Genomic DNA, 23,804 nt, shown 5'->3' with positions numbered 1-23,804 from the left:
CATCTCATTTCTGCCTCTGACGAGGAGCGGCCAGAGCGCTTAACTGGACAACCGGAAACAAAGGCGGACAATAACGGACTCACCGTCCTGTCAGCCAGAGCAGCGTCTGTTAAACTCATTTACACACGGAGCGCAATGACAACATCCTCCACACTGAGGATGAAGAGTAAACAGGTGCAGTGAACTCGCCCCATCCCATAAAACCGTCCATTAGAAAACGCACATTTACGGTTCTGAAATCTGATTGGCTGAGCCGCGTTCTGTGACTGACTGCCTACCAACACCTGAGAACTAAAAACATTGTGCTCTGACTGACTGTTATGCTGCTGACATGGACCAGACAGATGCAGTAAGAACACAGTTCAGTGCACACTGAGGGGATGACAATTTTCTGAACAACTAGGCTAAAAGATAGCTAACGGGCTAAAAGATAGCTAATGGGCTAAAAAAGAGAGCTAACAGGCCACACAATAGCTAACAGGATAAAAAAGATAGCTAACAGGCTAACACATAGCTAACAGGCTAAAAGACAGCTAACACTATTCAGTGCTAGACTTTAAACTGATGTATTCACTGAATAATTCACTGTAAAACTCCAGTGCAAAATGTAAATAATTTACATTAAATGTCTTATGTGCTTCAAAGATATTTGTTTTAGTTAGACCTGTCTTAAGTAGTATTAAACCCAGTTTGAGAAAAGACATGTACAATGCTATTAGCTAGCTTGATGCTAACATAAGGTGTGTCTCAATTCAGGGGCTGCATCCTTCTAAGGAAGTGGTCTACGAAGGCGTGTCCTTTGAAGGCTGCGTAGACTCGTGAAAGCTGAACTGAAATGAAACGATCAGCTCTATGGCAGATTTCCTGTTTGCGTCACAGCACCACTGTTCCTGCCCTTACCGCTGCGTCATGAAACGCCCCTCCTGTCAAGTTCTTTTAAAGTTCTTTAAAGATGGAGCCAGAAACTTTGATTTTAGGTAGCATAAGTTTTGCTTCCGACCACATTGGCTTTTTTTTACATTTATATCGTTAGCTATTCGACTCAGTTTAAACCCAATACTTACATTTAAAAGTGTATTCCTCAGCGCCGTTCAGTCCTCTGCTGACGCTGCCATGTTTTCGAATCCTCGCCGGCATGTAATGAACCTCTGGAACCTCTGGCTGGTGAAGGATCCACACTTTGCCATGGAAAAGGACACACATCTTGGCCACATATGAAGGAGCCTTCGAAATGTGACAGCCTAGTCACGCTGCTGTGACGCAATCAGTCTTCAAGTGCAGCCTCTGAAGGGACACAGCTATAATGTTGTTAATTGGCTGGTGATTTGCTAAGCAAAAACTACTTATAATGGGAAGGTTTCTGCATCACACACTGCTATATTATATCTTCAATATTACATGACAAAAATTCAAAAGTTCATGAATTGACTGCAGTGATGAGTGACTGAACGTTCATGTCCTTGTTCAGTCGATGATTCCTTGGCAAGAAGAGCACACACAAAATGAGCTACATTTCTTGGTGGAGGAGTTGTTTATGCAGATTATTATTAATTATAACTTACAGTTATAATAATAATAACTTAATTATCATGACCTAACACAATTATTGTCAATATAGCTTAGATAAATTATTGAAATGTGTGTATTTAATTTTTACCCGATTTTCTCCCCAATTTAGTCGTCTCCAATTCCACCCGCTAGTTAGGACTCCCCCAATCACACGATGCTATCAACGCTAGGAGGGTGAAGGCTAACACAGGCTTCCTCCGAGACCTGTGAAGCCAACCACCGCTTCTTTTCGAGCTGCCGCTCACGCAACGTCATTGGACAGCCGAACGCGCTCGGAGGAAAGCGCCAACCGCCAGATATGTTACGTCAGCTAACAGACGCCTGCGCTGACTAGCATCGCGCTGAGTGATGGGGGGAGAAGGAGGGGCCATCCTACCCACCCAGAGAGAGCGAGGCCAATTGTGCTCTCTCGGACTCCCGGCTACGGATGGCTGTAGCATCACCAGGGATCGAACTCGCGATCTCCTGATGATAGGGCCAACGCTTAGACGGTTGCGCCACTCGGGAGGAAATGTGTGTATTTTTTATATTTTATGTTGTTGCCCTTTTATAAAAGCAGTAAAGCCACTTGAGGCTGTGTGTTACAGTGATTTACCACATTTTAGCTGTCACCTCATTTTTGCCTGAAACGCACACCCAAAGTAAAAGGAGCACTGTTCCCACATAGTTTGGTTTAGAGTCATGATCTTGGTCTCATTCGAAAGGTAACACTCTCAAATTTTGTTCACAACTGTCAGAGTAATTGTATAAATTACTGATGCAGAGTAACAGTTGCGAGAATGAAGGAGTTTATTTCCGCCTCATAGATCTCTGAACTGATCTCTGACTCTTGCCACACATATTGGATAATGATGTTTCTGTGGATAGCAGCAAGGCTTTGAAAGGAAGGACCCACAGATTTGTTAGCTCATTCAGTGCCTATGTTGCAAATGAGATGATCATTATTGCTGTGAATAATGTATCATGAAATGGTTAACAGGAATCGAACCTTGAGATTTCAAGCTTCCTAAAAGTCGCGTCATTGTATTGCTGGACAATTGCATAAAAATGATGTAGAAGAAAACTGGAGGTGAATGCTTAGACAGAAGTGTGCTGGTACCGATCCTTTGATCTAGAAAAGGTTAAAGGTTTTGAAAGTTTGATTGCACTTTGTGTCCAGCCTGAAAACCACTTAGCTGTGACAAAATCATTGTAATCTATGACATCTTGTGGCTCTTTTATCCTTATACTGAGTGATCCTATATTCCCAGAAAATTAACCACATGACTGCTGACTGTACTGGAGAATGCCTTGTGTATGTAACTGATGGTGGAAGTGCTAGCTAACAGAACATTTTAAAACTGAAGCTAACTAGCCATTTTCACCAACAATTAAGGTTTCCATTGTAATGTACCTTGTGGTTTAGAGGCTTTGGTAGTTTTAGGCTGCAATTTTAGTAGCTGATGTAGGTACATAACACACACTTAAAAAAGATGGTTCTTCAAGGGTCCTTTAGTAAAGGCAAGGGTTCTATTTAGAACCATAAATTCTATATCAAACCATTTTATGCTTAAATGGTTCTCTGCATGGTGAAATGATTCTTCAGATGCAACCTTTTTGAAAATGGCTCCATATAGCACCAAAAAGGGTTCTTCTATTGTTACAAACTTGACATCATAACAATAGCAGAACTCTTTTTGGTGCTATGTAGAACCATTTCAAAAAGGTCCTATATAGAACCATATACAACACATTCTCCATGAATCTGAAAAACTATTTCACCATCCTAAAAACCATTTAAGCATGAAATGGTTCTATATAGAACTTATGGTTCCTATACCAAAGAACCCTTGAAAAACCTTCCTTTTTTAAGTGTGTAAGATTGTAAGTAGACTGACTTTTGTGTGATGTTATTTCAGTGCACAGCAGTGTCGGCTTGCTTGAAGTATGGGTGTAACATTGTGATTGTTTTGACTGCTAAATGACCTTGTAATTCAGAGGTTATAAGGTGTGTTTCAGCCTGGACTGCTTTTAGAACAATACACAATAAAGCACAGCCAATCAAAACAGAGCTTATATACACATGTTTTGCATTTATACATATGCAAAAGTTTGGGTACTCCTCGTGAAATTATGTTTTGTCGATATCCCAAGTGAAAAGTACTTAAAACATCCTCTACAGAGGACATACTTCTGCACATTTTAATGTACAACTACTTATTAGTTGCTAGCTTTAACACATCAGTCATAAAATTAGGCCTGTGCAAAAGTTATGGCACATCTTATATTGTATGCTTTATTTTCTCCAGTGTGTTAAAGTCAAATAAATAGAACTGTGCCCAGAAAAATGCCACATTTAGGTTTGTTCTCTGTAGATGTGTTAACTTATTTTCACTTAGATAATCTACAAAACATGTCATTTGACCAAAGGTGTCAAAACTTTTGAATATGGCTTAAAGACAGGAACAAAAACAAGAGAGGTTGGAAATATACATATTAACATATGACTGTTTTTGGTACAAACATAAGCAAAGCTCCAGGAAAAAATAAAACGCAAAATAAAAATGTATATTGATATTTAGCTACAAAATTCCCTTTTAACTTAACTGTTTGACACATAGGTCTACACATATGTTGCAAAAAGATACTGGTCTATTCAGCACGTAATTCTGAAGATCAGGTTGTGTAAATAGTCTGACAAGAAATGGCCTTAACAGATACCTTCATTACACTGTGCTGACAATCTACTGATGAACAGTGTCCTTGTTGTAGCATGTTAGCTATATTATGACTGTTGAATACAAGAAAGCAATGCCTTCATCAGAGCAATTATCATTATCCAGGAAAGATAGCCTATTAAACACCTGTTTGAGATCTTTTTATAATTACAGAACCATTTATCCCTACAATAGAAAAGGATTGCCTCCAGACCAAACTAGCTGCCCTGCTTTAGATTCACTTCTGTGTTAGCTCTTAAAATAGAATTTACACGGCAAGTGCAGGCAGCAAGTCATATTGTCAGTAGTTCTGCCCATTTACACAGTGATTACGACGCAGATTCTGTGTCAATTGATGTTGCCGAATGGAGTCTGAACACAATCACATTCTTGAATGCACAAGCTTCAAAAAAAAAAAAAAACCCTCACATGACAGGGACCACGTCTTACAATGTAAACTTTCACGTCATTGTGTTAAGGAGGAATTCCACTGATTTTTCAATATTTCAGCATGATTCAATCATTGAGATGTAAACACAGCCATTTGGAGTGGTTTGATGTGAAATTTTGCATTGTGGGGAAACATATTGACTTAAATTCCTTTGCAGTGGTGCTGATAGATACCAGGGGTCATGATGTTTACAGTGCAAATATAGCATTATTATTATTTACTATCCAATATCATTAGTGAACCTATACCTGTTCTCTAGACTGGAGCATTTCAAACTAAGCCTCTCTGAATCTTAAAGAAGCTGTAAACTCCATAGTGAATGGGGAAGGTTCCTCAGATCAAAACATTTTGGGTTCAGTAAGATGTGTGACATGCATTAAAGTGGAATTCCACCAATTTTGTTTCTACATTTCTGCATAATTCAGCAGTTAAGATGTAAACAAAGCCAGTCTTAGTGGTTTAATGTGAAGCTCTGTGTTCAGAAACTTACTGACTCAGATATCTTTACAGTGGTGGTGATAGGACCCAGGGCCCGCAATGTCTGCAACACAAATATTGCCATTTTAATTACTATCCAAAATCTCCAGTGAAGCTACACGTGTCTTCTGAGTTTTATATGTAATGTTGATACTCGTAAAATAGTAGCAAATCTGAAACAAAACAAACTTTCTTTGAGAACTATTTTGCTTTGCATGAACTTCTCAGCTTTGAATATATGAAAAAGCTTATCGCAAAATTATCGTAAAACAATGTCTCAGGTATCAGGCAGCGCATTTGTAATCATTTCATGTCATATTTTTCTGTAAGGAAGCTTTTAAAGGCATTAAACTCTTCAGATGTCTGGTTCCTGTCACCACCACTGTGAACAATTCTTACTTGGAAAAGATCTCCATAAGACATCATTTCAAATCAAACTAGTCTGACTGAGCTTAACAATTTAATGATGAAAAAAGGTGAAGAAATGGTGGAATTCACCTTTAACAGGGAAAGCTCCACAGTTTAAAAAAGAGAAATTAGAGTTTGGGAACTATTTTGAGCTCAATAAAATATGTGACACACGTTAAAAAGGAATTCCACCAATTCTATAAAATTTCAGCATTATTCAGACATTAATTTGTAGTCATTCAGAGTGGTTTGATGTGAAATGTGCATTGTAGAGAAACATACTGTATCAGATTTCTTTACAGTAGTGGTGATAGAAACCAGGGGTCATGATATCCACAACACTAATATAGCTATTTTATTAATTCTTTCAATACAACTAGGGAACCCACTTGTGTCTTCTGGGTTTTTTATTTGTGATGTTGATGATGGTAAATAGTGATAAATCTGAAAACAAAAGTTATCTTTGGCCTTATAATGCCCTAAATGTACCATGAATGGATTTTAGGCCAAAACCTTTTCTCAACACTATCATAAAACAAAGCCAGAGGCATCAGGCAGTGTATCCGTAACCATTTCATGTAATAACTTTCTGTGAGGGAACTTTTAGAGGCATTAAACTCTTCAGACGCCTGGTTCCTATCACCACCACTGTGCACAAATCTGAGTGGGTGAGTTTCTATAGTACGGTGCATTTCACACCAAACCACTCTGAATGACTTTGTTTACATCTGAACCTTTTAATAATGCAGAGGTTTTGAAAAATCAGTGGGGTTCATCTTTAACTAAAAACAAAGTGACCTCACAATCTTGCACCTCTCTCAAGCGAAGGATATATGCTGTGTTACTGCTCTGAGATTCGATCGCTGCGTCACCTCGCGCACACAAACACACACACACACACGCGCGCGCGCGCCCCGAGTGACGCAAAACAGATCGATGGAATCTCTGAGGCAGTGCTTCAGTGTGTCAAAGCACACTAGTGTGTATACATACACTATTCAACCAGCTGCCCAAGTGTGCTGATGAGTGTTGGTTCTGTGTGTGTTCTCTCTCCTGCCCGTATAGGTAGCAGTTCACTGAGCATCGTATCTTCAGGTCTCGTGAGGTTTCATTCAACCTTGACTGACGGACGGATGAGAGAGTGCACGCGCGCGAATATGGCATTCCCGTCATTCCCGCTGTCCACGCTCATTGCCCTGATGCTCCTTGTGGCGTCCGTTCAAAGCAACTTTCTGTACGGTAAGACAGTCAAACCGCTCCTTTCTCGCTGTTCCTCCCTCCCCTCCTGTTTTCCTCTTTTCACTTATTACAAGAGAGTCACAGAGGCGTTAATAAGCCCCTGGGGCACCAGGGGAAGACCTCCTTCTTTTAGCTACAATGGAATTTTTCGCTCTGTTGTGTTTGAGGGCTGTGCGTCACACGCTCACACATACTGCTCCTTTTTGCTTACTGTTCTGAAATCATGCACACTTTCAGACTTTGGTGGTCGCTCTCAATCTATCGCTCTTTCTCTCTCAGTGCTGTGCGAAGGTCTGAGACCACCTTTGCCAACCATTTGTTTGATTTCCAGTCAAAATGGTCCATTATTAATTTTTCAGGAGGAAATTCTGGGGAGTTTAGCTGCAAAATAATCCGCTTGAATGAGGAAGGGCAAAGTCAAGGTAGAAGAAGTGAAAAAAAACAGCACTTTCCAAAATGGAGTACAACAATTTTTTAAATGATCTAGAGAAAATGGGACTCCTAACCAACAAACCAGCAAGACCTAGCAGACCACCACAACTCTCCCCATCAGAAAAACAGACAAAATCAAGCTCCACTCCTGCCTCAGGTCTGAAAAAGTCCACAAGTGTTTCTGTCCATTCTTCCAATGTGATAAGACAATTCAACGCTCTGAAAGGATGTGTAGCCATCCAGAGGCTGTTACAGATAAAAAGGAAGAAACAAACAAGGTGAGGCAGGGTGCATGTGAGAGAGCTTTATTGACAAGAACTAAACAACTTAAAGGTGGAGTAGGGGATTTACTTTAGAAACATTTTTTGTTATATTTTTTGAAATACTACCATACAAAGAAAAAAATTCTTGGAGGCCACAGGACTGTAAAAAACCCTGCCCAGTCATTTTATTCAGACCAAATGGAAAGATTAGATGGTCTGCCTGCCCCTCTACTTACCTGCCCACATGGGCACGCTCTACATAGGTACTCATTTGCACATGTGTGGAGTTCATCATACAGCTCCACACACACACACATACAAACACAGACACACACAGCTGAAAGGTAACGAGCTAGGTTCACAAAAATGGCAGAGAAAGTTACACAGGTACCTACAACAGCTTGCACTGCTAAAGAAAGAAAGAAAGAAAAAAAAGACAGAAGTAGAAATGGCTTCAAACAAACCAGAGTGAACATTGGTGTAGCTTTCCAACAGGGGGTAAACCTGAGGAGGTCTGGAAAGGTTGCAAATTTTCTGTTGGACAGGTAGTTATCTGTTTTTTTGTTTGGGGGGGATTTGTTACCTTCCTAAATTGTGTAGCCAATGTAGCCAACTACTTATATAGAGAACCATTGGGTGTTAGTCCATGCGCGTTCATGTGCGTAGCTTTAGAAGGAGGGCTGAAAGTAGAGGGTGGAATTTTTGGTTGGATTTTTTTGTTCCTGGTTTCTACAAAATTACCTACTACAGCTTTAACCAAATAGAGATTAGCTACAAACACAGGTGTATGTATATAGGAGATAATGTGTCCAGAGATGAGCTGCGGGTGCAATAATGAGTGGGCGGAGCCAGTGTTGAGCTGGAGCTGAAAAAGAAAAACAAGCAAAAGAACATGGCTAGGCCATGTGCATGACCATGCAGGCCCGGAAGGTAGGAGTTAACACTGCTGATATTCTCAAAACGATAGATGGTCCAGATTTTATCATCAATAAATGTATTTGGGATAACTCGAAACGTGAAAAACAGAAAATGCAACCAACTTCTTAGACTGAACTTTAGAGACATGGGTAAATATCCCTGCAGATTTTTTTGAAAAACTGAAAGCAAATCCCCAAAAGGAATGGAGGCTGTAGTATAGTCAACAGGGCGGACACTAAATACTGCCACATTTGATATCATACTTAGTTCTGTATGCTTTGGTGTAACTTTCTCTTGAATATGTTTTCTCCTTTTTTTCCCTGAATTTGAAAAATGAAAACCATGTTTTTTAATGCGCATTTTGACTGAAAATTAAGTAATGAAGGGCTGTCTCTGACTTTTACACTGTACTGTATACATACACTTTGTGGCCAGTGGTCTCATAAAACCAGACCTCTGTCCTGACCTGTGTTTATGCATTAGTGTTGATGCCCTATCTGGACTGGCAAGTAGAGCCTAATGTACCATCACGTTCTTACTTCAGTCTGCAGATCAGACCCGATCCATTTTCCTCTATTCTCCCTTGGTACTTAATGAACACTTTATGATTTACTCATGCAAGCTGTAAGATATTACCAGCATCCATATGATCTCCTGGGGCTAAGCCAGCAGTGGAAGCAATCTTCAAATAAGCTGAGTCATTATGCTGCAAGTGGAATTCTGGGAAAAAAAAAGTTTCAAAAGTGCAAGAAATGTTCTACTACTATGGCTGCGCAGACCCCAGCGACTAAACGATACTCTGTATTTAACTTGCAGTCATATACTCTAGATGTCCAGAGGAAAAGGATGCTGTTGAGATGATCACAGCAAGATCTCACAACTGCAAAGATGTATCAGTGTGCACAGAAACAATCTCTATCAGACATGCTAAGCTCTGCTGATGTCTCATTTCTCATTTACAGGTGTTTTTGGTGTAGCTATTCCCCTTTCTTTGCTGTTGTTCTTGGGCTACTTCAGTAATGAGACAACTAAGTTAGGCCTGATTACAGATCATAGCTCAGCTTGGCAAATCATGCAAAATCTTGTATATAGCTCAGAATGAAGCTGGTGTTGCACTGTTCTGATGGTTTCAGGCACACGATTTCCCAGGATCCTGGCTGGTGTTTACTCACTATGCTCCCTGCTGACACTAGATGACCCAGGTAGCCCTTTTCTGGTCCAGCTTACATTTTGCTGGATTCAGTTTTACTCCATGGCACCTCAAGGCCTTGAAAACTACTGGCAGCCTTTGTATATATATATTTCTGAAATTATCGTACATAATACAACATTTGTCTAGTCATAGGAAGTGGCATTAACTATACAAGGTGTCCAGCTACTGGCAGGTGCATTGAATATTCCAAAAGGGATGTGAACATACTTATATTAATGCTATTAATGCTAAGTTTCTAAAGGCTGTCAGGTTCTTTCCTCCTCTGCCATAAGCCTCTGATGATATGCCTTACCCAGATCCAGGATAGAGAACCACTGGTAGCCTTCCAGAGTGTTCACTCATTGAAGTTGGAGCAGGGAACGGCAAATGGGCGCAGTCTTCAGATGGAGCTGATGATAATCGATACATAGAGGGTGTCATTCCTCTTCTGAATACAAACTACTGGTGCAGAATATAGCAACTTTGATTTCACAGTCCACTTGTTCGCCAATAAGTCTTTAATATACTCTTTGATTTCCTTGAGGAGTGGTTTAGGGATGGATGTGTAAGCCCTCTAAGGATATGTTGTGCTTCAAGTTCAAGTTCAAAGTCTTCACAGCCTGCCTCACAGTATATGCTCAAGTGTCTGAGATCACCAAAGGGGTATTAAAGTTGCATGAGATTTAAGCTGGTCAGCAAAGACTTCTACTATATCCGCACTACTGTTTTGACAGTGGTCAGAGTTTACGGTGTACATAATTTCTCTGCAATTTGCCGTGGTATTTTGACTTGATGGTCATATGGCCAGCATATTCCCCAGCTAGCTAGAGATCGCGTATTGATGTTCTGTAAGCCCACTTTTATATGAGCCATCTCCACCAGTCTACCACAAATATAACTAATACTTTGTTTGTCCTGGCTGCCTTCAGCCCCGTAGAGCATATTGTTTAGGGTTGCTAAGTTATTGGTGTTTCCACTTGCAGCAATAAGGAGTTATGTGACTATATAAAACTCCAATACAGATTTTTTAAGGTTCAGACACCTCAACAGAAAATGGACTGAGGATCAATTCTTAGAATTTTCTAGGAACCTTACTGTTGCTTCCACCTACCCAGCAAAAGAGATAGTGCCTTGATGATGAGGAGCTCTAGGGTCTCTGTGGTCTTCATGAACTATTTTGGCCCATATTTATCTAGCTTAGAATGTTCCCATGATCCCATGTGTTCAACAATGCACTTTGACTGCTTTTTGACCCTTTCTGGTTGATGATGTCATATGCGACATCTTGGGAACACTGTATGCTAGGGACTTACTTTCATTTTTTCCCAGAAGGCTAGTGTTTTACCATTTCAGTGAGAGCTCTGGTCTGAGTGTATCCCTTTCGGAAGCTTTGTAATCCAGCCTTGAACTGCACTGTCTTTTTGGAGAGTTTGTAAAATAAATCCAACACTGAATGTCCTTTGTGATCATGTATGCATTTGTCTGTGTTGAAAAAAGTGTTATTGTTGTTGTTTGCATGGCTGTCAGCTGTTCACTGACACCTTGGGTCAAGTCTGTTAAACAATCAGAGGCTGTGATCCTGACTTGCTGCCGGAGCAATGCTACTCTTACGGGCAAAATGAAAGTATATCTCTAGCATGAAGTATTCATGAATATTTATTCTTTTATCTACAAAGTCCTTTGATGTAGCAGACATCGCTGACATGTGTAACCTAGTTGAACATGCTAGTAAACAAAGAAACCTCTTGATTTGATTTTTACATTAGGTCAAGGTTCTTTAAACTCTACTCTTGTAATTCTTATTAACAAAAAAAATAAATAAATAAAAATAAAAATTAATGAGCCATTCATTGAAAGAGTCTTTAGAGAACCAGATGTGGTTCTTCTAAGGCATTGCCTCAAATAACTCTTTCTCGCACCTTTATTTGTAAGAGTATATCAGGGTAACACTGACCTCATGCAGCTGTTTGGTAGTTGTCTTTGCCTAGTTTCAAGGGGTCATATCTCGGTTGGTTTGGTCTCATTAGCTTGGAGCTTTCGCCTGTTCGAACAACCCACTGCTCAATAGCATTCTTCACTACAGGAGACACAGAGTGGCTAATGCATTTGTCTCTTTTACCTGTTAGGGGGTCTGGATGTGCACTGGCATTCATGCTCTGAATCTGTTTGGCACCTGGCTGTGATTTAACTGTACTATCAGTCAGTAGAATCAGTAGGTGTTCACCCAGTGCTTGTCGTATTCACTTAGTTTCCTGATAGAAGAAACAGTGAAAAGAACATATTCTTCTATGAACTCATCACATAGTAATCTATTCCGATCTATATAAATCCATTCACACAATAATAGTCTGTCACGCATAAGATCAGTTTAGGCTGTCAAAATGCCTAGTGAGGCTTTCCTCTTTCTATTTCCAGAGCATTCTTTATATAACCACATAACAACAATAATTTCATTAAACATGAATGAAAACCATTTGTTGCGGTCATTTTAGAGCAACATGGCACCCCTGGATTTACGTCTCAATGCCAAAGCTGCTATCAATGCAGTAATAGCTCCATAACACAGCCAACATGAAATACTGCAGTTGGAAGGGATGTATTTGAGAGTTAATATGATCACATATTGCATTTGTTGAGTCTTTTTTAGAAAAACATTTTTTTTTTGAGAAATGTGTTCTGCTAATGTAAGATAAGGTACACAATTACCTTCCATAGGTTATAGTGGGACATAGAAAAATTGCATGTAGGAACTCCATCACACCAATTATAGTTGGATTTTACTTTCCCATGCCTGTTTGAATGTTGCAGGTAGTGATGCACTTCCACATTTTTAATACATTAATATGTAACGATTTAATGCTAAATGGTTTTGGCTATGTTGTGTTATGTCTATGTTAATGTCTTGTGAAACTTCATTATGAATACACCCACTGTGTTGCATAGATGGCACAATATAAGAACAGTAGCACATTGCAAATCTGTAGGGCCTCTCGTATGCTTGTGGGGCCTCCTCCAAAAGTAGGGACCTCGTGCAATAGAACATGCGTGGGCTGGGTATAGCATAGTACTGAGTACAATCATGGAATGCGCACATGTATGTGCTTATACAAACAGAATAGGGAATTAATACAGTGATATATTATGTTAGCGTCACTGTTGAAATAAAACGTCAGATATCCATTTTTGTCTTTTTTTTTATTTTTGACATAATTTGAAAATAGCTTTTTATGACAAATGGACCAACATGAATGGTCAAAACTGTTTGGAATACATTCTCTTTATTTTAACTTACATTGAAATGTACAAATGTTTTTTTCCTTCTTTAATAAAGTTACAGTAATATGCAGGAATTTGAACACCCCTGATTTTCTGAGTGAAAATATGTTAACACATCCTCTACAGACAACGTAAATATGGCATTTGTCTGCAAATTGTACTGCACAATTTCTGAATTCTGAATTTGCTGAAAAGCAGTAAAACATAAAATATAAAATGTGCCATAACTTTTGCACAGGAAACATTTTATGATTTACCAACATGTTAAAAATCTGCAAAAGTTCTCTGTAGAGCAGGGGTGCCCAAGCCTGGTCCTGGAGATCTGCCACCTTGTAGAGTTTAGCTCCTACCCTAATCTAGCTCACCTGATCCAGGCAATGAAGGCCTTCAGAGGCACCTGAATGTTAGAGCCAGGTGTGTTGGCTCCAGGGTGGTAGATCTCCTGGACCAGGATTGTTATGAACGTGTCTTACCATCCTCCTAATCAAGGGTGCTTTAAACTAATAAATTTGTCTTCTGTAGTGGATCCTAATTGGGCCCATTTTTAGGCTGAGAGTACCTCTAAGCTGTGTTAATGAACATACAGGGGAAAATGACATTCCATTCGCAAATCAAATCAGACAGAACAGGCACTTCATGAACAACTTTACAGGTTTCATTTGCCAACTATGACTTAACATATGCTTCCTATAACCTGTCATTAACCAGCAATGTTAGCTTCAACTAAGAGTATGAATGCATGCAAGTTTACTTATGGAACGCTTTAATCACAAGTGACATCAGCAAGGAAAGTTTAGTGTTAATGTGGTCTGAACAGCCAACATAACTTGATTATATCAGCATTTGAAAACTGTGAAATATACTATAGCCTTTTCTAAGGCCAGTACCATGACCAAGACAACAGCTGACTTGCATTGTTGCTGCTTTTGGTCAGGAGCTATCATGGATTCTAGCCTCTTAATTAAAAGAAAAATATGAGATTAGAGAAATTTTACTTTTCATTCTTTCCTAAAATTATACATAACATAGCTCAACAAGCTATATGCTATTGTAGCACATGCTGTAGTAAGCTGGATGCTACGTAGAAAGCTAGCTGTTACCTATGTTTGCAGTCCTTATAGAAGCAGTAATGCTATTTTCTGGCAGTTTTACCTTCTCTTCTAAAATTCTCTCTACAATGTTTCTTTTCTCTTTCTAACCCAGCTAGATGTTTTCTACTGAGCTAGCTTAGATGAGCTGGTAATAAAGGTTAGCCAGCAGCTTGCTTGCCTAGTGGCTGAATTTAAAGTTCAGTAACTGCTGGACAATGAGGTGTATGAATGTAAAGTGTCTTTCCTGTGATTTATGCTAGAAATAATGCTAGTTTATGTTACTGCTCAGGGCTTGTGGTGTGGGATATACATGAAACACCCCTTGAAAGCAACTGTCTTGCATATGCTAGCTACTAATCTACGAGCTTTGCGCTTCCTAGATACAGCGTTTGAGCACTTTTAGGGTTTTGTTCACATGAGTGAGCTTGCTTAGCTGACTTAACTAAACATCTACGTGAAGAGACTTGCTGTTTTGGCAGAAGTATTCAATGCAAAGCCTGTCATTGGAATGAGTGTCACCAATAGCAACATTTCACCACTGAGATTATGGCTTTGCATCATAAATGCCACATCTATCCTTTAAGATCACTTTTCTAGGTCTGTTTTCTTGAAAATGTGGCTGATAATATTGGTTCACTAGCGGAATTCTAGCCCTTATTTTCTCAGCCCTTCTCCATACAAGTAATTGGGGGCATAGATAGATAGATAAGTAGAGAGAAAGAGAGAGATTTTTGTCCGATATAATTTTTTCTGCAGCGAGAGATTTTTATCAGACGTACACTTTTAAGGGCCTAATTTTTACACCCCTCTCCCAAGGGCGAGGGAAAAAATGATCCCAGTAACTGATAACAGTACATTTTGAGCTGAGTGACCATCATTCAAAGTTTTATAACGTCCCATAAATGCAACAAATTTAGCATGATGACCTGGATCACACCGACTATTTCCAATTCACTGCTGCACAGGTCATCAGAAGTGGTCTTTCATCCTGTAATTTTAGGGCTGTCGCGATTACTAAATTTAAAAAATGATCAATTAAAAGGTACCATCTTGATAAATCTGCAATGATAAGTTAGTAATCTGCATGATATTATTGCATATTTAAAGTAAGAAATAGAGCCTGACTGACACACTAATATATATGCATTTTTTGTCATTTAATGTTTTATATATAGTATTGTGCAACAGTCAGAGAACAGCCTTCTTTTTTCAGTCAAAATGGCCATTAAGTACAAATTATTCATTTTTTAGAAGGAGATTTGACATAAGATGATCTACTTGCATAAGAAAGAGAGAAGTCAAAGGAAAACAAGTGGAAACAACCGTACAAGACCTGGTAGACCACCAGAACTGTCTCCATCAGATAAACAGTACTTAAAACTTTCATGAGACAGAAAATCAAGCTCCACTTTTGCTTCAGATCTGACAAAATCCACAGGTGTTTCTGTCCTTCCAATGAGAGAAGACAACTCAACTCAAATCAGTGCAAATATAACGAAGAAGCAGCTGGTGTTTTCAGAACAATGGACTGACCACCCCAGAGTTCAGACTTCAACATCATTGAATGTGTTTCGAATTACTTGGATTGTGAGAATGCAACCAACTTCTAAGACTGAACTTTAGACGTGTGGAGATGCAGATGCAGATAACTATACTTATATATATATGCTGAAAAATACATAACTTCTCCTTAATGGCTACAAATGAAATAAATTAAGGTTGGTCTCTAACTTTTGCACAGTACTGTATATATAAGATTGTAAAGATGTTTTTTTTTTAAAGCATACTGGTTTATGTACAATCCAGTAACTGATTTAGGCAGTTTTGAAAGGCTCAGCATGGTTTCGTATTTCTCAGTATAAGTACATTTCTATTGTTTGGCCTTTTTTTAAAAAAAACTCTGATTACTCGATTACTCATATAATCACAAGATTACTCAATAGCTAATAGAATGGAAAGTGACATGCCTACTTACTCAGCAGATCATTTCTGGCACACATCCATAAAAACCCCATCTTTCTTGGGGAGTCATTCTGTGCCATATCTGAATTTGCACCATCTTGATAAAATGATTTATTTGCCTTGCATCTTTGCTTCCTTTTTGAAAAATAGAAGTGAAGTGAGCGTTAAACAAGTAATCAAGTTGGCATCGATAAAAAAGGATTGCTCAGTGGAACAATGCTTATGCACACTGCAGTTTGTTTCCAAGGGCATCCAAATAAATTGGAGCTTTGGCGCTCACTGTAACTTTCATTCTGTTTCTCATATAGATATCTGAGCTCATCCAGCCTCACACACTTTAACTATGTCAGCTCTTTTTGCTTCCAGTTGCATTATTCATTATTGTACTTTTTGGTGCTTGTGCATGCATAATAAGTTGTGTGTGTATGTGTATGTGTGTGCTTGCTTGCATGCTATTGAATATGTAATAACTCACTGTAATAGTCAGAGAGCTGGTCAGTTTAGCTGAATTGCCAAATTGGCGAGTGGCCAACCAAAGATTAGTTCTGAGTTTACTGAAATTGAGCACAGAAAATGTGAACATTGCGTATTGTGCAGTTTTGCAGTGCTGTTGTTGTTGTTTTGGTTGTTGTTGTTGCTGCTGGTGCTGCTTGAAAGCCTCTCTGGGTGTTCCATAGAAGCTTTGTTCAGACAGACTTTGGAAAACAAGCCTTGTAGTTGCAGGGCTTCCTGGCTTTGAGTTTAACACCTTGCCAAGGACTGGTTCACTTGAGAATGTCACGTCAATGACCTACTCATGCGCCACCCACAGGTGTTTCCTTTTGGAGTAACTGTTGTGAGATTGAACAAGCTTTATAGAATGCTGGCAAAAATCTCATTCAGCCAAATGTCCTGTTTAAAATGCTACGCTACCAAGCTGGATTGTTGTTGTAGCTCATCAAAACTAGGCGGCGTGGAAATGACAATGAATTTTGCCAACATGTTAACATTAACTAGATTACACAACAGAATAAATGACACCCGATTTATTCCAACATTGTGATCATTCACACCCGTACAACATAAATATTTGAAATTAATGTTAAATGTTTACAATACAATTTCTCATTAGGTAGAATGGGCTTTTTACCAATAAGCTTGCAGTATTAGGCTGTCTTTACAAGGTAAAGCTTTCATGCAACTTTAGTTACTTCAAACCTACATGAAACTAAGCGTTGCATAAAGAAAAGCGTCCTGAAACTCATTTGAAACTCAGCTGCAACAGTTGCAATCATTTTAATTTCATGAAAAATCGGCACTAATGCATCACATGATCATGCGGAACTACGTACTATATATATAAATCAAACAGTTGATTTCACCTGATCAATGTACAAGAAAATAAAACTGAAGATGATTTACTGGAAGGTTGAGAAGGAAACCTCCAATGATTGACCCAAGATTGGTAGTTTTTCATTTTGTCAGTTTCCTTCTGACAGTCTTGACAACAAATGTGAGTTTCTGTAAGCTAATGTTTCTGTAACCAGCTGTGTTGACTAGCCAGCCAGTAACAACTATTTAAATGGCTGCTTGTGCCACCGTTTATCTTTCTTTAGCCTGCTGTTATTGAAATATACATTGCTAGATTAATTTTCCTCTCTTGATGCCCCCCTAATTTAACACAGAGCTCTGATTCATTTGGGATCCAAAGGATGAAAATTATTACAGAGGGGGAGACAGAGATGTGCTCCTCAGTGAACCTGTTGTGCGTCTAAGATGGGATGAGTGATACTTATGATGTCACAGTGGCTTTAAGTTCTATTACATTCTACAACAATAGTGAGAATTCCAGAAGCACATATTCCAAATAGTGCATTCCTCTAAGGGTTAAATCCTGATGTACAGAGGGCAAAGTGGCTTTCCATGGATGTTGAAGCATTCTTCTCTGCAGGTAGCCCCAAACACTTACGTTACATTGATTTTGATATGAAAAGAAATTGATCCGACGAAGCTGAAAATCCATTTACTTTTTGTACGCTCCTAATGTGCACAAAAATAGACTTCATTCTTCAGTTGTATTTACTCTGATGGAACACGTTTTTTCCGTTATAAGAAATAAGTAGTTTTGCGATGTGAAATCCGTTACGTGCCCAGGCTTGTTCCAGTACAGCAAGCGTGCAACAGCTCCCAGTTCAGAAAACGTCAAGCCCTGCTCACTTCCCTTTGCTATTTCCACTTCAGAAAATGCATGTTGTTCCCTTCTGAAGGCATCAGTGTTTCACTCGTCATACTTTTTTTTCCAAGCAACTGTGTTACTCCGCATTGCCAGATAAAGTATCAGATGTTGAAGTGGCTAGGGGAAACAAGTGTTATTCTGTATAATGTTCAGCCCTGTGTTGATGCCTTTGGCAATACGGAGTTGGAATTGTCACTCAAATCAGTAGTCAGTTTTCACTTGCAGACATATTGAGAGACAGGAAAGCCTTTTTATGCTGATTCTTGTCCGATTTTTAAAATTGAAAAATTACAAGGCAATCAAAAACAAGCAGCAGAAAATACAAACAGCTAGGGGTGTACCAGTCTATTGGTATGACAGTCAATCCAAGCATGTTTTAATGGACTAAGTATCGGCTCTTAAATCCAATCCAGCTCTGATGCCACAAGGACCACCAAGTGCTTGAGGATTATGACATCATAGCCTATTCACCACTATATAAAATGGTTATTTCACATAATTATTCCATAAAAATACCCCAAATCTATCGGTTTAGAGTGTATATCACTGGGCATGCATATGTATGCACATAAATGGGATCAGGACATCCCAATAAACAGCATCTGGAATTCTGGTACTCAGAAGTTCCTTCAGTAATGGTAATGGTAGTCTTGTTTAATTCAACATCACAGTGATGCAAAAGAAAAGCTGCTAATAGACATGGCTGTGCAGTGTGTTGTTATTGTTATTGAGTGCTGCCTGTCGTGTAGAACAAACAACAAAGCTATAATATTTTAACCCCAGCTGCTTATGGTAATTTGTGGGAATTACATAGATACTTTACATTTGTATTTAGGGCACTTCGCAGACACTCTTATCCAGAGCGACTTACAATTTGATCATTTTTGCAGAGGTAGGTGGAGGCAGCGTTAGGAGTCTTGCCCAAGGACTCAGTTAAGCCACTGGGCCCTGTGACCAGACCAATTCCTTGCAAGTTACATTACACTACCTTGTCTGGTGAAACAAATCCAGCTTGAACAATGCTAAAATCTTTCATTTTTTAAATCACAAGATGTGTGGAAGAAATTTGTTCCATCTATGTGCTGTATGATAACTTTTTTCCCAGGTCAGTGGTAGCAGATGGACCTCCTGCATGTGTAGGCTTTCTATGCCTCCAGGTGATTTGTCTTGATTCCAGGCATTTCCAGTTCCATAAGCACCTCTAGATGCAGTGCATTTCATTGTAGAGTTGAGTGTAGTGAATTTGATTAGTGGTATTCTGGCTGAATGCCAATAAAAGGCTGCACCAAAAGCAGTAGGCCTAAAACGTGCCTCGTCGTTAGGGGTGGGCAATATGACAATGTATTATCATTATTGTGACAAATTACATCACAATATTTTTTTCTGAGTGAATGATTGGTATCATCAGCACTTGTTTTATGCATGTGTCAAAAAAGGCACATGTAAACAACAACAACCAGTGAATAGTAACTGCATGAAGTGCATAGTAACTAGTAGCTGATTGAATATCCATTATATGAATAGCCCATTATAACATCTTAGTTTATTAACTTAATTTAACCAGTGGTTTGATTTTTTACTCCGGTTTGTTCTTAAATTATTTACCAAAGATAAACAAAATATATTACATAAGATAACCAAAATATTGCGATGCATGTCGTGAATCATGAGAAAGCCTTTAGGCTTTTAGTGATGTTATATTTTTGGTGCATTGCCCACCCATGCCATTGTAGTTGTTTGATTTGTGAAAGTAAACGGTTCACTTGTTTTTGAAGGGGCCGACTTTTTGACTTTGGTAGTGTAACACAAGCAGGTGATAATACAGACGCCCGGAAATCGAGATGATGGCAAGAGAGTCATGCACGATAGAGAGGAGAGAGCTTGTGTGAGAGGTTTGTAAATGAACACTAGGCTGTGGTGTGATTTGTGTGTTGCCAGGGATGGACAATCCTCTTTCAAATGTAAATTACAATAATGAGTTCAAAAGCTGCCTCGTAATAGCTACATGCAATGACTCCAGTACTGTGGCAGCTGTGTTCTTCTACTCTGCGGTGTGTTGATTGAATGAAGGACTGATGCAAAGGTTGCATGGCTCATTTCTCGATGCTCTCTTCTTTTGTTGGTTCATGTGTTTTGAATGAGTTTCTCATCAATCTCATTGCTGAAGTGTTTGCGTATGAAGAAACCTGTTGAGTTTCAAGTCCTCTTGTGCAAATATGTAAATAAGCTTAAAACAATGGTATGTTCTTCAGAGAAGAGAATCTATTTTGCTTTGCTTTCCTCTTAAGCCCTGAGGTTCCACACTTTAATTTCTCACTTTTCATAGCAGTATAACTTACAGCATAGGTGCACAATCCTGGTCCTAAAGATCTCTCACCCTGGAGGGTTCAGATCCAGCACACCTGGCCTAGCTCCACTAGTCAGATGCTCCTGATGGCTTTGATTACTCAGATCAGGTGTTGGATTAGGGTTGGAGCTAAGCTCTGCAGGATGGTAGATCTCCAAGACCAGGATTGGGCACCTCTGATTTACAGTACTGTGGAAGAGTCAAAGACCAGCCTTGATTTATTTCATTTCCAGTCAAAATGGCCATAAAGTAATTTCTGTGTAGCTGTCAAAAAGCCATTAGAGAAAATTTGCACATCACACAAAGAAGCTGCTGGTGTTCTCAGAACAATGGACTGGCCACCCCAGAGTCCAGAAGTCAACATCTTGAATGTGAGATTATGGATTGTGAGAAGCTGAAAATGTAACCAACTTCTGTGACTGAACTTTGGAGTTGCAGAAAAATATCCCTGCAGATTTCTTTGAAAAACTGAAAGCAGGTCTCCTGCAAAGAATGGAAGCTGTAATAAAGGATGTTGAGGCCGTTATAAAGGCCTGTAAAAAAGGTTGTTAAGGGTAATTTTCTGTTAAATACATTTTCTCCTTTTTTCCTGACACTGAAAAATGAATAACTTGTAATGGCCGTTTTTTACTGGAGAGAAAATGAATAGTCTCTGACCCTTTTTTCACAGTACTGTATATATTAATTTAATAGCTGTTACTGAATAATTCATAGAAGTTACTGAAGAAGTCTTAAAGGAACATTTCAGAATTTTTTTGTATAATCTCTGTAGCATACAGTTGACTACCAAAAGCAATAAATTTGGCCCCTTTCTCTATACTTACTACAAGAAAAGAAAAGAAAACCTGTTATCACAAAACTTACTTATAATAGAAACTAAGGGCCAGCTGCTTCAGCACCTGCCCATTGGCTTTCATTAGAAATGTGTTTCTGTCCTGTTCTCTTCTTTTACTGACTACAGGGAGATGCATCTAATGATTGTCTGTGGTATCCAGCTCTATGCTACAGATGCGTCCGATAGAGATTAGGTTGAAAAAATTCTGGAAGATTCTTTAAAAATAAAACAACTTAATAAAAATAATAAAAAGCCTACAGTTTAAGGGGCAAAGATCTAAACTTCAAAGATGAATTTTTGTATGACTTGCAAAGCAGCCTCAAATACAAACACAGCATACACAATCTCTTTTGCACTCTTTCTGCCCTCTCTATGTAAATACGCCCCAAGTCATCCTCCTCATTTGCGCAGCAATGTGGCATTGAGCTGCTTTCACTTGTCCTTGCAAACACTTCCACAGAGTGCTGCTGTTACCAATCAAGTTGCTGCAAGAGCACGTTAACCCGCCCACCAGTGGTACCGAAACCAATCACGATATTGCATAACCATGTTAACCCGCCCACCAGCACTACCGGAACCAATTAGGCTGCGGCTCAGGCCTGGTGAGCCGTGTCGGCTGAGGCATGTGCTACAGACGTTCCAACACGCGTCCTTTGCTAAACATGTGGCGCCTACATCTGGAGCTCTGCCACGGACAGACTGCTGCACAACAAGAAGGTCATTGTAAAGGCAGCCATGAAGAATTGAAGCTTATTATTAGGCTATGTCTGCGTCTGCCAGTGCTTGTTTTCCGAGGCCCCGCTTGTGCGGATTGATACATCATTCATACTGATATTACTACAATTTTATGTTTGTTTTAGCAATTTCTAGTTTATTAATGAATACAAAAACTTGGTTATAACTGCAATGTACAACATCTGCTGAGTTCTTTGGAATGTTTTGAAGAGTTCAACATAATCTTTATGCTGCATGATAACTTCATTTTGTCCAGGTCAGTGGTAGCAGATGGACCTCCTGCATGTGTAGACTTTCTAAGCCCTCAGGTGTCTTGATTCAGTATCTCCAGTTCCATAAGCACCTCAATAGGCAGCGCATTACATTGTGGAGTTAAGTTGATTAGTGGTATTCTGGATGAATGCCAAGAAAAGTCTGTACCAATAGCAGCAGGCCTAAAACTTGTTATTAGGGGTGGACAATATGTTGATATGCTATCATCACTGTGATATCATTATGATTCTCTTTTTTTGAATGTATCATGAATATTATTAGTACTTCTACAACACTGAACAACTGCCTGTACCAATAAAAAGACCAATTTAGACCAATTTTAGAGAGCCTGTGAACAACAACAACCAGTGTATAGTAACTGCATAGTAACAAGTAGCTGACTGGTTGTCAGCTCATAATGACATCCTATTATTTTATTAGTATTTGTCCTGTTTCTTCTTAAATGGTACACAAAGGATAAACTAAATATATAATATATTGTGTATCGTGAAACTGCCTTAAGATATGTATGTATTAATGTATCTATGTATATATTCAGTATTCATAAAAGCTAAATAAATAGCAAAAGTTTAACAATACAGTATTTTAAAAAATGAAAAGATAATTAACACATTAATGTCCATTTCCTTCCAGTCCAAATGTTCTCTAAGCTTGCCTAAACACAAATTTGAAGAAATTCTTCAAATCGATCAAACAATATGGTGAAGAGTGAGTTTTTGTTGTTTCATGTATTGTATTAAATCTAACATTCTTTTTTCACATAAGACTAGGTTTTTTAACAAAACAATAGAAAAACCAAATTTGATTGTGAATGAAAGTATGAAAATTACATGTAATCCAAAAAATACTCCCAGGTGTAATTACACAAAATTTCAACACTTTAAATAAAAACTGTTCTGTGTTCTTTACTACATACTACATTTAGTCCTTGGACATGAATGTTAATGTATTAAAACAGCAAACTGAAATTTTAGCCTATAATGCTGCTTACTTGGATTGTGAGGAGCAGAAAACAACAAACTTCTGAAACTGAACTTTGAAAGAGTGGAAAAATATCCCTGCAGATTTCTTTGTTTTCTTGTTTTCTTCTTTTTTTCCTGACATTGAAAAATGAATAGCATGTACTTAATGGCCATTTTTTGTTGGAAATTATACAAATGAAGGGTGGTCTCTGACTTCTGTGCAGTACTGCATATTTTAATTTCATAGCAGTTTCTGAAGAATTCATAGTAGTTAAGACCAAGACTTTCTAGTAGTTGAGTCAAGACTGAGAGATTAAGATATTTTCAGAATATAGAAATCAAAAGAAAAAATGAGAAAAAAATAGTTTGTAGTTCATTGTACATTCATTGTCATTCATTATGTATATAAACTTGTAAGAAATCATTTATTTTATAATATATGTTGAAAAAATCACATTTTATA

General features: G+C 38.6%; 1 protein-coding gene across 4 annotated transcripts in view; it reads left to right on the top strand.

Moving 5' to 3' along the window:
• Positions 1 to 23,804, top strand: part of cadm3 (cell adhesion molecule 3) — a 154,582-nt gene that overhangs the window by 1,615 nt on the left and 129,163 nt on the right. For all 4 annotated transcript variants that reach the window (XM_036563627.1, XM_036563628.1, XM_036563630.1 and 1 more), the window contains exon 2: positions 6,667 to 6,840. In XM_036563627.1, the coding sequence (XP_036419520.1) occupies positions 6,735 to 6,840 (106 nt within the window). In that variant the 5' untranslated portion in view covers positions 6,667 to 6,734. The remainder of the gene's footprint in view (positions 1 to 6,666; positions 6,841 to 23,804) is intronic.

This window comes from Colossoma macropomum, unplaced genomic scaffold, assembly GCF_904425465.1.
Source record: "Colossoma macropomum unplaced genomic scaffold, Colossoma_macropomum, whole genome shotgun sequence".
Classification (NCBI taxonomy): domain Eukaryota; kingdom Metazoa; phylum Chordata; class Actinopteri; order Characiformes; family Serrasalmidae; genus Colossoma; species Colossoma macropomum.
The sequence above is the reverse complement of the archived record's forward strand: the minus strand, read 5'-3'. Positions and strand labels throughout refer to the sequence as shown.